Below are 20,971 nucleotides of genomic sequence, written 5' to 3' on the forward strand. Positions count from 1 at the left end.
CAAATGCATACACACAAACACAGGCATATGAACACAACTTCACACCCACGATTGGTTGGCACACGCGTCAAAAGGCTGATGAAACAGTGTGTAATAGTAAACACTGTACAGAGATGTTATCTGCCTTTCTTATGAGTGTGAAAGTGATCCTTTTTGTGAGTGTATTCTTGTGTGTGTGTGTGTGTGTGTGTGTGTGTGTGTGTGTGTGTGTGTGTGTGTGTGTGTGTGTGTTCCACTTACTGCTCCAGCGCTCTCGCCACGTCTAGGAAGCCCGTCACTGTGGTGTTGTTGCGATCCCATGTCACACTCCTGAGAGGGATCAGGAAACAGGGGAAGAGGGGAGGAAGAACATGATCAGTTGCTTTTTACAGCTTCAGAAACACACACACAACACACACACACACACAGCTTAGAATGCACGGACTGTCATGCGACCATTAATCAATTATTATTTCACAGTGCAGATTGTCAACCTACACTCGGCATTGTCTCACTCCTGTTTTTGATACACCTGCCTCTTTCCATTTCTCTGTCCTCCATCTCTCTTTCCCCACTCTACACTCTCTGCCCTTGAAATTCCATCAGCAAAACCTAAATCTCCCTCCTCAGGTGGTCTCCCTCTCACATGCCTTCATAACTTCACCCCCTGTAGTCCACATCCAACTGTTTCCCAACACCAATCCTCCCATCTCACTGCTGTCCTCATTTCCCCCCACTCATTTTCCCCTTTTAGAGCTTCTGCTATCTACTGCATCCATCCTCCAGCACACCTCAAGAACGTGCACACGTCCTCACCCAGTTTCTCTTTTTCACTTATTAAAGCATTGTACAATATATTGTGAGCCTGAAGGCCTTTTCTTTCCATCCCTCCTCCTCCTTTTCCCTCCCTCCTGAAGATTTGCCTCGCTATCCTTCCAACCTTTCAGTCTTACCCTCTTATCTCCTACATGGCTCGTTTTTCCCCTCGTCTTTGAAGCTCTTCATTGAGCTCACTGTTATGCCTCTCAGCGACCTTAGTGTGTCCTCTCCTCAAACCGTACCTAACATATTCATTTTCTCCAACCCCATTCTTTCATCTGTCCTCTGAAATCTGGTCTTTTCCAGTGTCACTCCTCCCCCTCTCCCCTAATCTGCAAGATAATCTCTTTGTTTCCTTTAGTTTTGTCATGTTTGAACTACACACACACCTGAGTGTTGTGTTGATCTGCAGGGCTTTGCTGAGCATCTTGGCGCCAGAGTCCTCCAGGAGGTTACCGCTCAGGTCCACCTTCCGCAAGCAGGCGTTGGAGCCCAGGGCATTGACCAGCACCGTGCCCCGCTGGCGAAGCCTCGAGTCGGCCAGAGAGAGGGACTGAAGGGCCTTTTTAATGGAGAGACGGAGAGCAAGGAGGAGAAAAAGATGGAAAACAATTTGAAAATAATCACTTTAAAGAGTAAAATAAATGTGGGTAGCAAATTGCCTCCAAGTATTGAAAGGATTTTTAGGTATTTTTTCATTATAGGTCTAATGAAAATCATCCATCTCAGGATATAGTTTCTTATTATAAACAGGAATTTTCCATTTTTTAATCTGACATTGGAATTGGAACCGTTATTATACAAATTGCTACAAAATATGTAAATAAAATTGTAGATTTATAAAAGTCACTCATACAATCTGACTGAAAATTAGATTTATATAGTTTATAGTATTTTTCTTCTTTAGGCTTCTTGCATGATAATTAGCTGTTTCTTTGCACTTTCTCCCAGAATGTTGTCCACTTTCTTTAATCAGAACCACTTTCTGTGCTGTGCTTTTTGCCTTGCAGGACACATTACAACTTTTGAATAGATGGGAAAATCAGTTCAGTGTTCAAATTGGTATAAACACACTTGCTAATTTAATAAATAGTTGCTTTGTAGTGATAGCGTAGAAAATAAACAACGGAATAGAAACTTGCCTAAATTATAGGCTCTGGTGCTCCACGCTAACACCCTAGTCTTGTGACCAGAAGTTTAATACCATTTTTTAATTCCTGACATATACTTGAGATGAGCAACAACTACATTTAAGCTGTTGTTTGTGGAGAATCATAGCCCTGGCTAGGAGTCATATTATATATATAAAAATATTCATATATATTTCTAGGCAGGAGTAAGAAAATATCGGAAGTCTACCTCAGTCACGTGACGTGCAACCATTTTGGACTTCTGTTGTCACGACACTTATTAAACGGCACTGCCTAAACCCAAACAAGAGCAGGAGCAATCTTCCATGTAACTCTTGACAAGAAAGTGAATGCACGTATTTCCCAAAATATCAAACCTCTTAGGTTTTTTTTTTCTTCAAATCTTGTTTACGTATTTTGTATCTGCTGCATATCATTTTAGCTGCTGGCAATTCTCATTTTCTCACTTTAATTTTAGCAGCCCTCTATGACTCAGCGTGGAGAGTCAGCATGGGGCACTGGATCAAAGCTATGCAGGAGAGGAGTAGATTTTGATGCCTGTGTCGTAATCACAAGGGGGAGCTGACTAACAGCCAGACCTCTGAGAAACTTGGGTCTAACGCTTTTAATCTTACACATTCTCACTCCTCCATGCTTTTTCGTGGGTGCGCTTGCGTGCTCGCATCAGCATCATCCGCACTCAGCGCGGGAGCATGGTTGTGAGCTATCACCATCAACAGTGGTGAATAATTGAGTAAGCTACTTGTCATGCTGGATTTGCTTAGCGGAGGGTAGAGAGAGAGCCTCGGGAGTCTCACAAATAAACTGAGACCAAATGAACCATTTGCCGGGGCCCACAGACACCGTGGCATCACAGGCCCCACAGACAACATCACTCGTGTGCATGTTTACACCTCGTGTGTGAGGCAGGTGGGAGATTGAGCTGAAATGCATGTGAACGAGGAGACAAGATTTTAAATGGTGACAAGTGTGTGTTTGTGTCTGTGCACAGGATATGTGTGTGTGTGTGTGTGTAGGGACAAATCTGTGAGGCATGTGTAGGCGTGCATCTGTGCATAACGCCACAGAGGATACTTGTGTGTGTGTGTGTGTGTGTGTGTGTGTACGTGTGTGTGCTCGTGTGTACACAATATGTTACATAATCTAACTCACACACTCTTCCTCTTGCACCAAATGAACTAGTTTCTGCAGAATGTCGTCCAGCACCCTGAGGAGGCAGAGAGAGAGAAACAGAGACGACATTCAACATCAGTATCGTCGTCTCATTGTACAGCCATCTGGACTGATGGTCCCCCATGTGCTCCGTACCTGCCCTTGATGTTGAAGTTCTTCCCCAGCATCAGGTTTTTGAGCGAGGGGTGCCTGGAGAATGCTGGGATGACAGCCAGCAAGTCTGCATCCAAACCTGCAAACAACACAGCACAAACATCACAAGAGCAAGATGTGCAACACCAACAATGCTATGCTCTACGGAGCCTTTGTGAAAACCCACTTCCAGTGGATGTTTAATTACATCCTTGTAAGTACAGATCAAATGGGAAAACAGGCATTAAACTTCAGCGAACACGTTGATCACAACATATTAACTGAAGAAATAAACAATAAAATAATCAGATTTTGACTTCATGAAACTGACCATTTCTGCAAGGTGCTGTCATTTCTGGCTTTCAAAGCTAATTTTTTGCTTCCTGGTCTGTTTTGGAACAAACTCTCACTGCCCACTGAAATTCAAAAATACTCCCAATTAACCCCCAGCCCTCTTCCCTCCCACCCACTCACATTATCCAAAAGCTCAAGGATGGAGGTTGCTGTTAAGAGGAAAGTGGTTACCATGGCAAGATATTTCAGCATCAAACTCTGAAATGGCTGATTCAAAAGAGGAAAACATATATTAGGTTAAATATGCTTCCAATCTTGTAATTAGGCCCCTATGGAATGGAGGGGGGGGGGGGGCTCTATTGTTCCTCTTAATTTCCATGTTTCTACAATTTTTTGACAGTCTAAACATGCTTGAAAACTCACATAACTTAGTGGAAGCAAGGAAAATATATTTTATGGATCTTAAATTGTGACCCAAATGGCCTCAGGTGTGTTTTTTGTATTCAAATTCCTCTGATTCAACGTGGCCCTAGATGTATGAAATTTGGGAGACATCTTTTAGGGAGAGTCAAAACCTAGATGCTACAGGAAATCTACTTTTTTGAATTTATATTAAAAAAATTCTGGCATTTTCTTCCATTTCCCCACTCAAAATGGTTGTAGAGCAGTGTAAAAAATCACATTGCAGCCAGTCAAGCTGATTGAGGTGCTTCTAGGATGAACTGTGTTTGACTACTCTCTACTCTCAATTTAATTGTTGAAGACAAGATTGTCAGGGAAATGTTAGTTTCGACCTTGATGGCAAAGTTTTTTTTCTTTTGAATAAACAGCAACTTGCTGAACTTCAGCAGGAAAAAAAAGGATCACATCCAAGTTGACTTTAGAAAATATGGCGGTTGGTTGAGAAAAGCAAAGGTTTATTAAGAGCACATCTCTAGGAGTTGAACTGGAATTTGATAATGCCAATGCTGTACTTCATGTATTTGAATAGGATGGGCAAAGCTCGGGAGAAAGAGTCACCTAGAATTCAATAAACCAGTTCAGAAGCGTGAAGAGTGATCGTATGGAAAGAAAGCTTTAAAAAGAGAGGTTTGCGGCAGGAAATGTCAACTATTCATTTGTTCAGTTTTAAAACTAACCTTAACCTGTCTTTTCGTGAGTGCACGCATGTGTGGGTGTGTCTCTCACCATTATCAGAGATGTCTAAAGTCCCCACGCATGAAACTCGAGGAAACAGCTCCTGAATCACACCGGCACCTGCCGACCTCAACTGTAGGTGGAAGACAGAAAGGAGTGGAACATGATGGGATAGCCACGAGCGTCAATCTATGATGAAGATGAGTGAATATACCCACGGTGGCACAGAGCATACCTCACAGCTGCTGATGTCCAGGTGTAAATCAGAGATATGAGGGTTATTGGACAGACCCAGGAACAGAGCCCTGAAGGAAAATACAGGTAGGGGTAGGATAGGGAAGGGGGAGAGAGAACAGGGAGAAGCAAAAAAGCAAAGGGAGAAGCAAAACGATTAACAAAGAAGCCGATTTGGGAGGAGGAGTGTGCAGAACGATAGGTAGATAAGGAGACAAGGAGAAACAAAGGGCAATTAATGGACAAAGGCGAGGCGAGAATGACCGAGTGAAAAAAAGAGCGAGAAAAGAAAGATCAGTCCCACATAAATTGCTTTTCCTCCCTGAACGCATCACCCTGCCCCTCCCCACCGTCCCACATTCTCCTCTGCACACCTAAAAGTTTTAGAGCCCTCTTAAAGGATTTAGGAAAAAGTAGCTTAAGCAGAAGGAGATTCATTGCTCACTAGAATTCACCCCAAAAACCGTTGTGTATTCAGGAGACATTGTCCAATTGTAGTGTTTGCGCGCACAAAGCCAAGCTGTGTACAGCAAGAAAAATGAGTATTTGCACATCAAGGCCCTGCTGGACATTGTCCACATTTAAGGGTTTATGCACCGTGAAGAGGTAATGAGGAGAAGTGCTTAGTGGGGAATCCCCTTTGTCCCCTTTGGCTGAGATCCACCATGCAACACGCAATCACCCTCAATTGTTTGCAGTTTGCTCTGTTTACTCGGCTATTGATTGTGCTGGTTGGCAACGGACGAGCAAACAGCAGGCTATATCCCTTACATAGAAACTGTTATCTAGCAACACTCCATTCATCCCTGTAGGGAAAGTCGCTTTTTTTTTTTTTTTTTGCTTGGCAGCTCACGGAGGTGGTTTAGTTACAGATCTCCTGAAGCTGGTTAGGATACAGAGTCCTGCACAAAGACACATCAGCACAGTGGACAATGGTCACTACGGGAGCCTTCTTTCTGTGTTCTCTGATTGAAGGCCAGTCCACTGACATATTAGAAAATGGAAATGGTAGAAAACTACTCCCCATATGGTTATGAGCTATTTTAGTACCCAAGCCTGAGACAATAAAAACATGAAAAATAACATCCTTACAGTATGTGCTGAGTGGTTTAGCTTTTGCCGATGCTGGAGTGCACCCACTGTCCTCTCACTGTGGATGAGCTATGCATCAGGGTTAGATTCCAGGCCAGAGAACATGAGAATAACGCATTTACATTCTTCTGCAAGTCTTTGCCCACGGCTGTAAACTAAAGCACCTTGCAGCATCATGATTGGATACAGTTTTGCCACGATTGGTGCCAAATGGTTGTTGACACAGAGGCGGTATCGGCAAAAACTGTGGGTAGCACACACAGAAAATTATAGAGATTCATTTCACCATCATTCTCCATATAAATGCCAAAGTTACTGTATCTGAGCACACAGCTGCTGGACTCTGAGGGGATGCACTAGCTCCAGTGTTAGAAATAAGGAAACATGTGTCCTTCACCTACGTATTGGTTCATTTAAAGTATTTCATTTCTTAATTGGATTCATTTTAGGGTGAGTGCTCTCGCTCGGCGCTTTAGTGACAAAGAAAAAAATGATCGATTCATTTTTCAAAAGAAAGTGCTGTGTGCCACCACAGTCCCAAATTTCTGAAATGTGGTAAAGCACAACAAGATCATAAAGCATAAACTACGCTGGGACAGATGCACAGCACCACATATGTTTGAAGTTTCAGTGATTTATTATTTGGTGCACTATTCAGCGTTCCACACAAAGCAAACATTTGATTGGTATGATATAATATTAATATATGCAATCAATTTAAATTGAATTAATCACAAAGCATGTAATCAAGCATTTAAATCGCTTAACAGCCTTAATTATTTCATTCATTTGTTTTACTCCAACTGTTTGACATTCATTATACAAAGGCTGGGAGTTAATAATGTTTCATAGGATTAAATGACTTGAATGATATTTTACATCAAACTATTTCATTCATGATGCCACAACAGTGGACTATTGTTATTATGATTCATGGTCTTTATTTGTCAGTCTGTATTTTATTCATAGTGAGTTTTGGCCATTTTTCAGGCCATTCGATCATTCTCTTGGCTTTATTGCAGCTTATTTATCCAACTCAGTTTGTACGTCCCAAATGAAGGAAGAAAAACTCAAGTTCATTACAACGCAAGAGATTTCAGTTTTATATTGACAACAGCAGAGAAACTGTTTTTAAACTGGATAAATCACGTCATGATACCAATCCACAATAAGGAAACTGAATCTGATGCGGCAGATCCAATTGTTTGATCCCTAACTAAAAACTGACAGACACAGCATGATGCAGACAAAATATATTCTATTCACATTTCAAACCTCAGTAAACTTTACATATTATTATTAATATATTTCCATCACAACCTAATTGAGTCTATAACTGAATCCTGATGAAAGTTCCCTATTCTTTCTGCACTGCTCAATGCCTTACACATTAACGTGTTTTCTCAACCCACAGACAAGAGGGGTCAAACTGATAACAATTAAGATACACAGCTGCTCCCTTTTTAAGCTTTTGTCATTCAAACTACTGTACATATCATTGATCTGCATCTATGATAAGCCCACAGATCTTGAGGTTTTCAAAGGTCCTTTTAAATCCTTGCGTATGTAACAGTGACTCACCTCAGTGAATCAGGAGGGACTTTCATAGAGGCCAGGCTGACCATGGTCAGGCTGAATGCTGAACTGAAGAACTGGCGGAAGGTTGGCAGAGAATCTCTCGCTTTCCTGGAATAGAACAGTAAAGAAGAGAATAGAAAGGTTTGAGAAATATTTATGGGCAGGGGAGGGGAGAGGTGGACAGAGGGCGAGCAATACAGCCGGATCACAGTCAGGCGTTTAGAGTGACAGGTAATGAATGGTAGCGAGAGAATGATTGGAACAGATAAGACACCGATCGAGACGAGAGAGAGAGAGAGGGTGACAGAAGGACGTGCTACGCTGATAGACAGTGACAGAAAGTTTTCAGCAGACAAGAAGAGAATTGACAGAGAGGGAACGCAGTAACAGGAACGACAGAGCGAGACAGGGAGAGACAAGGCTAAATCAGCCAGATGCTGGCTGTGACATTTAGGTCAGCATTATATCAACCAGACACCATGAAAAGGTTGGTATTAATTACTGCCACCAGTTTAAAAAGGTAACACTGACCAATTATCCAACCTTCTGCCTGGCATATACAGAACATTAGCCCGACATCAGATGGACCGGCTGTGTGTATGTACAACATCCCTGTGAGTAGTAACGCATAAGGGGCGTTTTCTTCGGCATCCGCAGGATGGATGTAGTACACCGGTTCAGATCGCTGTCTAGAACTTGTCAAAGCAGCCAACCTGCCATTTCAGTCCCCACTGCAAAAAATAATTCACCACAGGGAAGGATGAGGAGGGGGTCCGGAGCCGGCAGGAGAAAGTGATGAGAGGTGAGGGGGAGGAGGAGAGACAAAGAGAGAGAGGGAGAGGGAGAGGATTCATCTTCCAGAGAGATGGTTTGTTTTTCTCGCTACCTTTCTTTTGAGGCAGCTGCTATGTTGCTGTGCAGAACAGAAGCCCATTTTACTTCTCTATTGTTTCGCACTCATCCTCATCAGATAAACAATGAGGACCATATTCAACAATTCTTAATACACACACACACACACACACACGCACGCACACAAAACAGACGTTGGGATGCATACAAGTGCGAGACAGAAAACTGGTAAGCAAACAGACGTGTACATTAATGAAGGATTGGAGCACATTCTAGAAGCGCGCGCGCACACACACACACACACACACACACACACACACACACACACACACACACACACACACACACACACACACACACACACACACACACACACACACACACACACACACACACACACACACACACACACACACACACACACACACACACACAGTGTCATTTCAGATGCACGTTAATCTCTTTTATGGCGGACATTTCTGAACAGGGAAGGCACAGGTGCGACAGAGCAGCGCATCCATTTTTCTCAGTGTTTAAGCAAATGTTTGCTTGACCGAGTCAAACAACATCCCACATTGAACCAAGAGGAATAGGGGATTAGTGGGTTAGGGTTGAGAGGAAACTACACAGGCACAGCCAACATGTTGATTTTAACGGGTATAATGTCTATCATGTTCTCAGTTTAATATATTTTATTTGTCCATTTCCCTAAACAGTCCCTGCCAGGATTATTTTAATACTGCAGACACTTGACTCTAAATCATACACATTTCAGTATGTTGACAATTATTGTCTATTATTGAGGTCAAATATTTTTAATGTCTTATCCCTTTGTTTTCATAGAATGTTTACAGTACATTGGCCCTACACAAAGATTTCTAATATGACTTAAATTCTCTTAAAATGGTATTTCAACCTCCATTCAGCGCTTTTATTTGATCTTTTTTTATCTCCTCAAACGCTTCAAAAATGCTGAAAGACTTCAAACACTAACTTTTTTTTTAAGGCTCATGTTTCCTCCCCTGACACCTGAACCACTTTCATTGATTTACCTTCCAACTGACAGTTATTTGACACTTTCGTCACTCCTTTAACGGTTATTCAAAGGCTTGGTATAGAGGACATTTAAACAGTTTCAAGCGCAGGCGTAGTGGCATGAACCATTTTCAAAATAAAACCACAAATCCCACATTAGGAGAAGAAAAAAATCATAACCTGCCTTTCACCATTTCCACTCCATGTAAATCCAGGCTAAAAAGAGACATCACCTGCCTTCAGCAGCAGTGTGTGTGTAATACTGTCTAAACCTCCAGGACTTCACAGCTGAAAGATTTCTCTGCACCCTCCTCTGTGATCGCTGAGCCAATTTTTTGGATGTGCTCATGTGTTTGGCACAGCTGTTTAATACTGTAGGTATGAGAGCCGTAATGTGACTGGCGGAGAATAGAAAAGACTAATCACTAAACCTCTGCAATTTCTAATCCACTTTGTGCATATTGTACCGTTGCTATAAGCCCTTGTTGTCCTCGTGCACATTACCCAGTGCTTTACCCCGATTGCTATGACTGCACAGTGAAAATAGGACCACAAGAATTTGAATCAGCACTTTCCAAATGGGCCTGTGCCTTGACAACATTCTCCACCACAGTTTGGAGGGTGTCAATTTCAAGCCCCTGCATACACACATTTTCTCCCTTCTGCAGCGCATCCGTTTTTCTCAGTGATTAAGCAAAGGAATGCTTGACAGAGTCAAACAACATCCCACATTGAGCCAAGAGGGATAGGGGTTTAGGGGGTTAGGGTCTGAGGGGAAACTAATAGGAAAGAAAATGAAAAGAAAAAAATGGGTGAAAAAGATGGAAAAGGTCATAAGGCTGTGGCAAAGGTGGGAGGTGTAAATGAAAAAGACCAAGATAAAGATATTAAGATAGTAGTGAGGGAGAACCAGGCAGCTGCATTACAAGCCCCTGTCATTGGTGTTGATAACCTCTAAGTGTGTGGGACACCGGCTCTTCTCTGACCCACTCGCGATGATTAGCATACGACCCGTTGAATGGCCTCTGTCGCATAAGCAGATGCAGCGGAACAGTCTCCCACACAAAACCGTCTCCAGAGACCTGTATCAGCAGCTTGTTACCACACGTGCATGTGCGTGTACCTATATCTACATAGGTTGCTGTTTTTTCTGCGTGCGTGTGCGATGGCTGAAGGTGTGGTCCTAGGCAGTTCGTTCCATATTCATGAGTGGCAGCTGGGAGGTTCTTATCAGCTGGGTTCAGCTTTTGTGTCTCTGCGTTGTCGCCACAACACAGAGGCCGTCTCGCTGGCAGCATTGAGCCGGCGTGTATTTTATACCAGAGGACTGATGACCGGCAGGAGTTGGAATGAACTATGAACAGAGGGAGGGTAGAGGGAGCAGGATGATGTGAGCCAAAAGAGTGGCGGGGAAAAAGAGGAAGGAAGAAAAGGAAAGAGGAAAAGAGGTCAGGAGGATGATGAGTGAGCAACAAGAAATGGATAGGCAAGGGGGAAACAGCCATGCGAAGGGAAGGATTCTAAACCAGAGAAGATGGATGGACTATGGATGTCATCAGCGAAAGGAAGCGGGAAGACTGAGAATCAGTCAATGATCCCATGTTACACTGGGTTGACAAAGAGAGTTGTTTGGCCAAGAGCTCGAGACAGAGAGAGAATTCATGTAATATTAAGGAGGAGATGAGGAACAAAGGTGAAAAAGAGAAGAAGAGGTGCAGCCAGACATGGAAAAAAAAGTCAAAGATTGATAGAGAGATACAGTAGATACACGAAAAAAGACAGAGAGGAGGGGGGGGGGGGGGTGTGGACGTTGGAGCCTGGAGTATGGAACAATAACTCCTGTCTAAAATTAGTCCCATTTTTCTCTGTTACTCTGTAATGTAATATGCTGAGCAGGGAGGCTTATGGGCTCCTGGGGGACATGACATGATGAGAGCCGGAGCTGCTTCTGCCTGCTAGCTCGGTAAACACACACGCACACACGCACGCACGCAAGCACGCACACACAAAAAACAGACGTTGGGATGCATACAAGTGCGAGACAGAAAACTGGTAAGCAAACAGACGTGTACATTAATGAAGGATTGGAGCACATTCTAGAAGCGCGTGCACACACACACACACACACACACACACACACACACACACACACACACACACACACACACACACACACACACACACACACACACACACACACACACACACACACACACACACACACACACACACACACACACACACACACACACACGAAGAAAGGCAGAACAAATGAGGAGAGCGAGTCGAGCGTGCACGCTAATTCTGTCAGTAAGGTCCAGGGCTAAACACTCATCTACAGCGGAAGATTAATGATGATGTTTGCTCTGCTCCGCGCCTCCTGACTGGAATTCCTCCAGAGCTGTTTGGCTGAGTCAGAGCAAGAAAAACAAATGTGTTTGTGTGCTTTAAAGAAAAAGACTTGGAGAAAAAACCTTACAGACTCGAATTTACACTCGAGGTGAACTCCCACCTGTGCGAGAAGGAGTTCTTGGACAGGTTCAGGTAGGAGAGGTCAGCGCAGCAGCCCCGCAGCAAGGCTCCGAACAACTGCCGGAGAAAGGGAGAGACAAATGGCTTGTGTTATGTCCACGACAGCGATTGTGATTGTGTTGTACAACAGTAATGTTGGCTACGGGGCCTCACAAACAGATTAAAGTTGACACAAATGCATTCTGAAAAAGAAATGATGCAACAGTATTTCTCTCCAGGCAAGAAGCCTCTAAATATAAAAAAAGGGATATCACTGTTGGAGAGTGTCATTAATTTCAGGACAGATTTGATCATTTTTGTGCCGTATGTCTGGGGTTGGCTCAGGATGTAGAACGGCCGTCTAGAAATCAAAAAGGTTCCTGGTCCGATTTCCGGCTTCCTCTGGAGGGTGCGTATCCTCCACTGCACCTGATGGTCTCCTCGGTGTGTGAATGTGCGTGTGTGTGTGTGTGTGTGAATGAGACATCTAGCGTAAAGCACTTTGAGTGGTCGATAGACCGTAAAAGTGCTGTGAAAAACGCGGTCCATTTACAATTTCCAAGAAATACGGCACTATGACAATTGAATGTCGTGAATTCTCCAATCTGGCTTTTTTTTAATGCGCCGACACATATCTGTTACGACCGTCTGCTGAAGGGCAGCTGTGAGCCAAGTGGAAGATGCACATTAGCCTTGATGGAGCCGAAATACAAGCATTGGAAGAATCTGGCTCAGGGAGTCGTGAGTCTGTGTTCACACACACTGTACAGAGTGTGAACACAAAGCCAGCCAAAAAGGTGTTGGCACTTTTACCTACTGTACAGTGCTTCGTTCACTACTGGCTGTATATATTTTATAAATTCAACATGTTGCAATAAAAAAAGAAAATGTCAGCAGCGAATGATTTTACAGGCTAACAAATTATTTTCACTTAATAAAGTGCTTTGTAGAGATGTGAAAATACACTAACAATTTAATCTTCATACTTCTCATACAATTTGACTGGAAATTGCCTGCATCTCCCTGGATACATTGGCCAACTCCTTAACAGCCAGGAAATCAATTGAAGGCGCAGTGGAAGTATTGATTTACTCATTATTTTAACCTCAATGACATTTTATACATTTGTAGCTCGGAGCAGTTTCGCTCAAACTGTTTAGTTACAATGATCTTAAACTTTTCTAACAAATGATTAAAATTAAGTTTTGTAAAAAATGCTTGAAAGCTGTTGTAAACACTTTAGGTCAATTACATCCTAATAGACTTGAAAAGACCAGTTTCTTATTCTTCTTAATTATTTCTGTGTTCTTGTTCATTTAGGGGTTCATGCCCTTTAGCTCCAGCCGCCGAATGAAATATAGCAGACTGTGTTTTTCAAAGTGTGTACGGAAAGTGCTCATCTGTCAGAGAAGTCTACCAATTCCCGATTCCGGGACCAAACAGGCAATAAGAAGTGTAATTGTATTACTCAGAATCAAAGACGAGCTCTGCCCGTACCAGGAAAAACTGAATTACATACAGCTCTTCGATTTGTTATGTTGGGCATCAATCAAATGTCTGGTCTTACATTTAAAAATGAGGAAAAGCCGCTCAAAATGTTTGCAAGAAATCAAACATGCCCCGTCACCTACAGTTTCCCTGCTTTACCGATCAACAAGACATCACGCAGCAGTACAGCCATTCATCTATTGATCTCCATCAAAGTGTTTACCAAACCTAGCTCTCATTTTGTGACGATATCACAATATTCAGATTAAACGTCTCTGGAAAATGAATATAGAGGAGCGCCTGACACTGACTGTGTGCTTGTTAGACAGGAGAGAGCTCTAGGCAAATATGACCGGCATCAAAAATCCAATTTCTTGGGGGACTTTAGGAAGCATCTCATCACTTGCGAGAGGTTAAACTATCAGACGAATCCATTTTTCCCTGGCACTGTGATCCATCACCCAAATTGACTAATCGACCGCCATTGGTACGTCAGGACAGATTAAAAAAGGGAACTTATTAATAATTCAATCCCACGGGCCAACATTAAAAAAGACGAATTCTCCCTCAGACAGTTTCTCTGTGAAAGGATAAACGATAATTAACAAAACAGGACATGAAGCAGCTGTCGCGGAGACACTCGTTCAGTCTACGGGGGTAGTTTTAAAAACACATAAGGAGGGACAACATTTGGAAAGACCAAATAAGCAAGAACAGATGCCATCACTACCATTCATGCACATAATTCAATTTAAAATTCATGGCCCGCATTAACAAGAGGGAGGAGGTAGTTTCACAGGTTGGGACGGTTCTCTCCATGAAACTGATTCCTCCTTGACAAGCTCCCGGCTCCTGTTTAAAAGAGCAGTGAAGTGCAGCCGGGAGAGACGGTACGTGTGAAACTAAATGTGTGCAGGGAAAAAAAACATGCTTTTCTACAAGTAGAAGAACAATGTGAAACCTCTGTTAGAAGTTACTGAAAAGTAAAAGGACACCAGTAAAATCGGCCTCACTGTTAATCTCCTAACGCTAACCTTTGCTACTGCTTCCAGGTCAAAAGTTCATGGGGGGTTACAGGGCAGTTACAGGACGCTCTGTAGGCGTCCTCGTGCCGACAGCATCGGAAAGGCATTCACTTAATATTTTCAACACACATTGAAATATTTAGATTATCCATTTCTTCACCTTTAATGAATTTGTTTACATTTTTTAAAGTTTTTAAAGAGTCGAAGATTCACATCGCAGCGGTCTGAATACAATGCATCTCACCCTCCCCCAATGTGTAGGAGAATCTAAAGTGGCATTCAGGTAAAAAAAAGAAATGTGAAAGGCCATCTCCAGAGGCAGTGTTTGGAGCTTCTGTACAAACATAGCGGTGGCACATGGCAGACTCTGTGACAGAGTAACCGCTCTGGATGTAGGGGTCATGCAAAAGGGCTCATTCGCCCAGGAAGCCCAGTGACGCAAACAAGTTCTTATCTTTATTTGCTTGCACACTGGGCATTTAAGGGAGGACTCAATTTCTAACTTAAAAGACTTTTTCAACAACGTATCATGTGGAAGCTTATTGTTCTGTTTTGAATTAAAAAAATCTTTAGCTGTCAGATAAATGTAGTGGGGTAAAAGTAAAAAAAAAATTTACCACTAAAATATAACGTAGATCAAACTGGAAAAAACTCCATTAAAGTACCTCAAAGTAGAATACTTCACTTAAGGTTATTATTCATATTTCTGCACTGGGAACAACAGTATTAATACAGCAGTGGGATTAACATTATGGCAGTGTAGGGGGGTGGGGGGGTGTTCAGATATTGTCCTGATGAGGTGTCACTGAGCAGAATAGATCTCTCCAACCTCGCAGGAACAGAGAGTAAAAAAAAGAAATGAGAAAGTGATATTTATGTCTGTTCGTGTCAACCTTGCATGTCCCTGCCGTGCGTTCGGCCCTCAGCAGCGGCACTGACAAAGCAGCAGATGTAAACAATAAACCCTGACCTCCCGTTCAGCCAGGGCTTTTCACAAAACTCAACATTCTCCAGAGGAAGGCAGACACACAAAAAAATATAGAGTATATATATATGAGTCTTGCACAGTATATTCACATTGAAGCGGGCAGAACTGCCATCTCAGCAGCAACCAGCAGGGGCAGTCACACTCAATGAACTCTCTCAGAGAACAGCTCTGTCATCCTTTAGACACGGTAACAAAACAACACAGACAATGTCGTCGCTCTGAAGTGACAAAAAAACATGAACCAGAACACAAAACAATGGCTGTTGTATGCTTTTCATACAGTGTATTGTTTGTATAATTCATAAGCGGCTGTACACAGCTGCATTGTAGTGCCTTCTTATAGCTCTTACCATCACTAAAGGCATTATGCATAGAGGAGCTCTAAGGAAGACCGCGAGTCAACTGAGGTAACTCTTTTTGCATGGCGAGTTATTCATATTCAGGACGCTACCCCTTTTCTGGTTCTTGGCCTGGGTCCCATTGCAGAGATGAGATCAGACAGAGACGGGCGGATGGTGACTGTAAGACAAGACGATGGGTACGAACCGAGTCCACGGTGCAGTCCGTCCCGGACAGGTCCAAGTGGACCAGGCAGTTGGGTTGGGCCAGGAACAGGTACAGGTTCTGCATGGGATACACAGAAAAATCTCTATTTTTTTTTTAGAAGGTGAATACAGTAACATATACTTGCAAAGTATATACAGAAGTTTCAGACGCTTTTGATGTTTATATTCGTATCCATTATGCAATACCACAAGGGAGGTGTCTGATCAGTCTCCAATTCATCCTGCAACATCAAACAAGCCCCTCGGGCCCCCCCCCCCCCCCCAAAAAAAGGATATATATCTACAGCAAAAAGAAGAGAGAAAAACAAGGAGTCCTGCGAATGATGGGGGGGCCCCAGAGAGCGGTTATCTCAACATCATAGGGACCTGCCAGTGTTTTTTGCATCCAGTCACTTTTTGTGCCCAAAATCTTTGCAGTGCTTATAAGTAAGTATAAGTAAGTATCCATCCGCTTCGGAAGTTCATGTTTTAATTTGCCTTTTTTATGGACGTGGAATAAAAAACATTTTAATGTCAAAGGGAAAACACTTTTTAATTGGCTATCACCCGACGGGGAACAATGGGTTTCAGCTGATTGTATGAGTCTTTTTTGTGGCAAAACATCCCACCATAAAGAAGGAAGGAACTTCCACGAAAAGCTGACAGACCCCATAAGTTAGAGGATCCCCGGACGTCCAGGTAAATAAATCACTGAGAAATGAAAAGGGGAACGTGTCAGCCGTACTGTAAATCTGCGAAGAGCAGGCAGTCCTGAGAAGTGACCGTACAAGCAGACGAGTGCGGGGGCGCCGCCAAGAGACTCATCACACCTCTGAAGGAGTTTCATGCTTCAGGGGTTCAGATTGGAAAGACTGGGCATACAGTACAGCTGCACTGAGCCAAAATGCTTCACCTTTCTAAGCTATATGGAAGAGTGGGAAAGAGAGAGAAAGGCACTGACATCCGAGCTACAGCTCGTCAGCGAGGGAAAATCTAAAGTCAGCTGCAAGAAGCCTCGACAGTCTGATGAGACCAAAACTGATCTTTTTTGACCAGCCGCCAAAACACCACTCCATCGTAAACAAAAGCATCCATAGCATGAAGTATGGTGGTGACAGCATCAGACTGTAGGGATATTTCTCCACTGAAGAAGGGCATGTGGGGGTCATACAAACATGGCAAAATAGAGATATTCTAGATAAAAGGGAAACCTGTTGGCTTCTGCAAGAAGCCTGACACTTAGGGGGGGAGATTTTGTTTTCCAGCAAGAAATGAGCCAACGCACGAAACCAGAGCCGCACAGGAACGGGCTTAAAAACAACATTAATATACTGGAGCTGTTTTTGAGTCCAGATCTCAGTCCGATCCGCGAAAAATCTTGGCTGGATTTGAACATGCTGCTCACTCCCCTTCCCAAGGTAGCCCGACAGAGCTGGAGCGCTCGCGCAAAGATGGAAAGTGAAGTGAATACTTATGACATAGTTCATGAACTAATTTAGTTCATTTTGTCAATCTGTTTTCACTCGGACATTTGAGAGTCTCCATTGTAGCATGTGTTTTTAACCCCCCCAAAAAGGCACATTAATCCATGTTTCTGTCCTCATCCGTTAAGCACAGATTGATAATGATACTTATTTCAGACACATTGAGTCCATATCAGCATAAATATGATAGAATACAATACAAGGACAACAACGCAGAGTATAGACGTTGCAGTTCACAAGTTCCCAGTGATCAAAATACATACAGATCTGTTCCAATGTTTCCAAAAACAAGAGGAGTACCTCTTGACACTTTGTTGCCTTGGTTAAAGCCGTTCATATTTTTTTTTTATCAATTAACCAACAAATCCATCAACACTGCATGACAGGTGGAAACATTACTACTGTAGTAAAAAGGACTACCTAGTGACTAGTGACTACCACTTGTCCATCTTTGGAGCTTAAGCAAGATTATAAATGCATCATCATATGCTAGCTGAAGCTTTTTTCATGTTTGCTTTACTGTAGCTGCACCACAGGTGGGCTGTATAGAGTGGAGCTCGAACACAAATGTGCGTGCCAGCATATTGGCTTGTGCACACAGTTTGCAACACTGGTGCTGCACATCCTAATGATGTGACACAAATATGTTACCTCGTCTGCCATATTTAACACTCGGTCTGTTATATAGAAAGGAAGAACATTTTGCTTCAGATGCTCCTTGGTTTTAACATCCATGACAACGATAATCTTCCAGTGTTTTGATCAAACAGCTGGTGGTGCCAATTCTCCAGTCAGGTGTCGTTAGACAACTGCAGAGGAAGACGATGCAACCTCTCCCTCTCTCTCTCTTCTCTCCTCCTCTTTCCTCCCACCTCTCCTCTCTCACCCGAATTTCTCTCCTCTCACACCAATTGGTCGAGGCAGATGTTCCACAGCTGAGTCAGGTTCTGGAGGAGGTGTTTTCCTGTTAAAAGGGAGTTTTTTTCGCCAGAGTCGCCAGGTGCTGCTCATTGTGGGAACTGTTGGGTTTCTCTGTTATATTGTGAGGACTGTGTAAATTGCCTTGAGATAATGTTTGGCACTAGACAAATAAAATTGAATTACGTAATTCAAAGAGGAAAAAAAAAAATCACACCTCAAAACAATGTAGAAAAAGTGATGGCATTTACAATGAGGAAGGTTTGGAGTTTGTTGTTTACAAAATAAAAATGCACATAAAAACGGGTGGATGACAAGCTTGGAAAAGTAAGTAAGTGTGTCCCTCACTGTGGCGTCGTCTCCAGACAGAACCCCGGGGTTCTTGCTCAGGTCCAGGTGCAGCAGAGAATTGGAGTAGTCGTCACTTGAACACAACGCCTGGGACAGAGAAACGACACCTGAGAGGAGAGAGGGAGGGAGAAGTTACATGCCACAGCGGATAATTTAATCCCAGTATAATCAACCAACGTGACTTATGAGCAACTGATGAATACATCGCTATATAATGGAAGCGCAAGATCTGTGGCAAAAAACAATAAGTGTACCCTGAAAGCCATAACAAAAGAAAAGCATTCTCTCAAATCAGATCACTACACAATTACACCCACAGGCCCGAGCCCCTCATTAAAATCTAAAACCTGCAGCACTGAAGCGAAGCGCAGCGCGCCACGGCGAGCTGAGGATTAAATATAGTCACAATAACAACACTGGGAAAAATATCCAGCAACAGAAGAAAAGGAAAAAAATTCTACAACTATCATAACTGTGTGCTATTCATTCTACGATTCCTCCTTAATTGTAGCCAGCAGTTGCAGGCAGTGCATTTTTCCCACAATTTAGACCTGGGGAGTGCGACTGCATGTGCTGGTCTGAAGCGCTTAACCATTCATCCCCAATTCATAGCGATTAGGAGGGAAATGAAGGGAAGAGGGGAAAGGGTGTCTAACCCCCCCTCCTCCATTGATCCATCAGCTGCTCAATTGAGCTGTAAGTGGTGACGTTTAGACGTCATCCGGTCTGTGTGACATTGTCAAGTGTATGCAGGGAGCGAGTGTGTGAAAGCATGCGTGATGCATCCGCCTATTACCATGTCTGATCACATCTTAGAGAGGTGTATGGCTTAAGTGTGTGTGTACGTGTTTTTTTTTTTAAGCATATGTGGAAGAGTTTTAGAGACAGAAGGAGGAGGGCGGTGGGTGTAAGAATATTTTTAAAAAATCCAGCCTCTGCAAAGTCATACCAACACCCAATATTCAAGGTGAGCATGGTGCATTCCCCCTGAATCACTGTCAATCCACTGCCTTAAAAAAAACAAAAAACAAAAGACACCTAGTGTAGTTTGCCCATTCATAATGTTTACTAGAAGGGCATGACGGTTATTGTCATAGTGTGGCATATACAGTGCATTCACCTTTTATGTTGCAGCCTCATATCAAAATCTCTTAAATTAATTTTCTCCCTCATCACTGGGTCAATCAAAACTCCGTACTGACAAAGCAAAATCTGAATGACTGAATGATTTTTGGGGGCTGAAACACCTTTGGGCAGACGCCCAAGAAATCCCAAGTATTTTTGGGTATAACGCGACAAGCTCTGCACACCTGGATTTGTGAATTTACTGCCAGTCTCCTCTACAGATCCGCTCCAGATTTGTCAGGCAGGATGGGAACAGTTGGTGGACAGAGGAAGGAGGGTGAACCTTAAGCCCACTCTGGGGTTCTGAGCTCTCTGGTCCAGGTTTTCATTCAGGAAATATGTCCACTTTGATCTGTTCAAATTGATCTCACACTGAAACACGGTCCCACAGCATGTTGCTGCTATCCCCGGGTTAATCGGATGCCACACAGTTCAAACTTGGTTTTATCATACCAGAAAATCTTGTTTCTTGCCGTCTGACCCTCCTTTGGGTGCTTTCCTGTTCCTTTGACAGAGTAAAGGTTTCCGTCCGGTGAGATCAGTGGAGTGCTGCAGTGATCTCTGGAAGATTCTCCTAACTCCACACAGGATTTCTGGAGTTTAGCCATCGGGTGGCTACAAGGTTCTTAGGGTCCTATTTCCCCCCTCGGGCCTACCCCTTTGCACGTTCACGAGTAGGGAAGGGTGTCCCATTTCTTTTGAAGATCAAGAGCGAGGGGTTATCTACCCCTTCAAACCACTTCAATCAGCCCTTTAAACGTAGGGTGGTCAGATGCTGACTACAGGTGGAGTGGAAGAACAGAGGAGTGGGGCCAAGTGGGGGGGAAATGGGACGGACCCTCCTCCTCATTCATGCTGCCCAGCACAAAGAGAGAGAGAGCAGCAACTAGCAGAGGAGTTGAGAAGGGGTTTTAGTGTTTTCAAGCTGGCCATAAAAAAGATAGAAAGGTTGTAATGTCTTCATTCGTTTACTTTTTGGGATCATTATTTTACACCCCAAAGGTATCTGACCCACACCAGAGAGCATACTGTAATTCCACCGCAGTTAAATGGTCCTGCA

At 43.2% G+C, this 20,971-nt stretch overlaps 1 protein-coding gene across 4 annotated transcripts in view; it reads right to left on the bottom strand.

Annotated features, from left to right (window-relative positions):
* Positions 1 to 20,971, bottom strand: part of carmil3 (capping protein regulator and myosin 1 linker 3) — a 76,818-nt gene that overhangs the window by 23,181 nt on the left and 32,666 nt on the right. For all 4 annotated transcript variants that reach the window (XM_035635156.2, XM_035635155.2, XM_035635154.2 and 1 more), the window contains exons 13-22: positions 18,784 to 18,893; positions 16,035 to 16,112; positions 11,989 to 12,065; positions 7,593 to 7,697; positions 4,921 to 4,990; positions 4,737 to 4,818; positions 3,258 to 3,354; positions 3,102 to 3,156; positions 1,188 to 1,360; positions 241 to 309 (exon numbers count right to left, since the gene is read on the bottom strand). In XM_035635156.2, coding sequence (XP_035491049.2) covers positions 241 to 309; positions 1,188 to 1,360; positions 3,102 to 3,156; positions 3,258 to 3,354; positions 4,737 to 4,818; positions 4,921 to 4,990; positions 7,593 to 7,697; positions 11,989 to 12,065; positions 16,035 to 16,112; positions 18,784 to 18,893 — 916 coding nt within the window. The remainder of the gene's footprint in view (positions 1 to 240; positions 310 to 1,187; positions 1,361 to 3,101; positions 3,157 to 3,257; positions 3,355 to 4,736; positions 4,819 to 4,920; positions 4,991 to 7,592; positions 7,698 to 11,988; positions 12,066 to 16,034; positions 16,113 to 18,783; positions 18,894 to 20,971) is intronic.

This window comes from Scophthalmus maximus, chromosome 5 (genome assembly GCF_022379125.1).
Source record: "Scophthalmus maximus strain ysfricsl-2021 chromosome 5, ASM2237912v1, whole genome shotgun sequence".
Taxonomy (NCBI): domain Eukaryota; kingdom Metazoa; phylum Chordata; class Actinopteri; order Pleuronectiformes; family Scophthalmidae; genus Scophthalmus; species Scophthalmus maximus.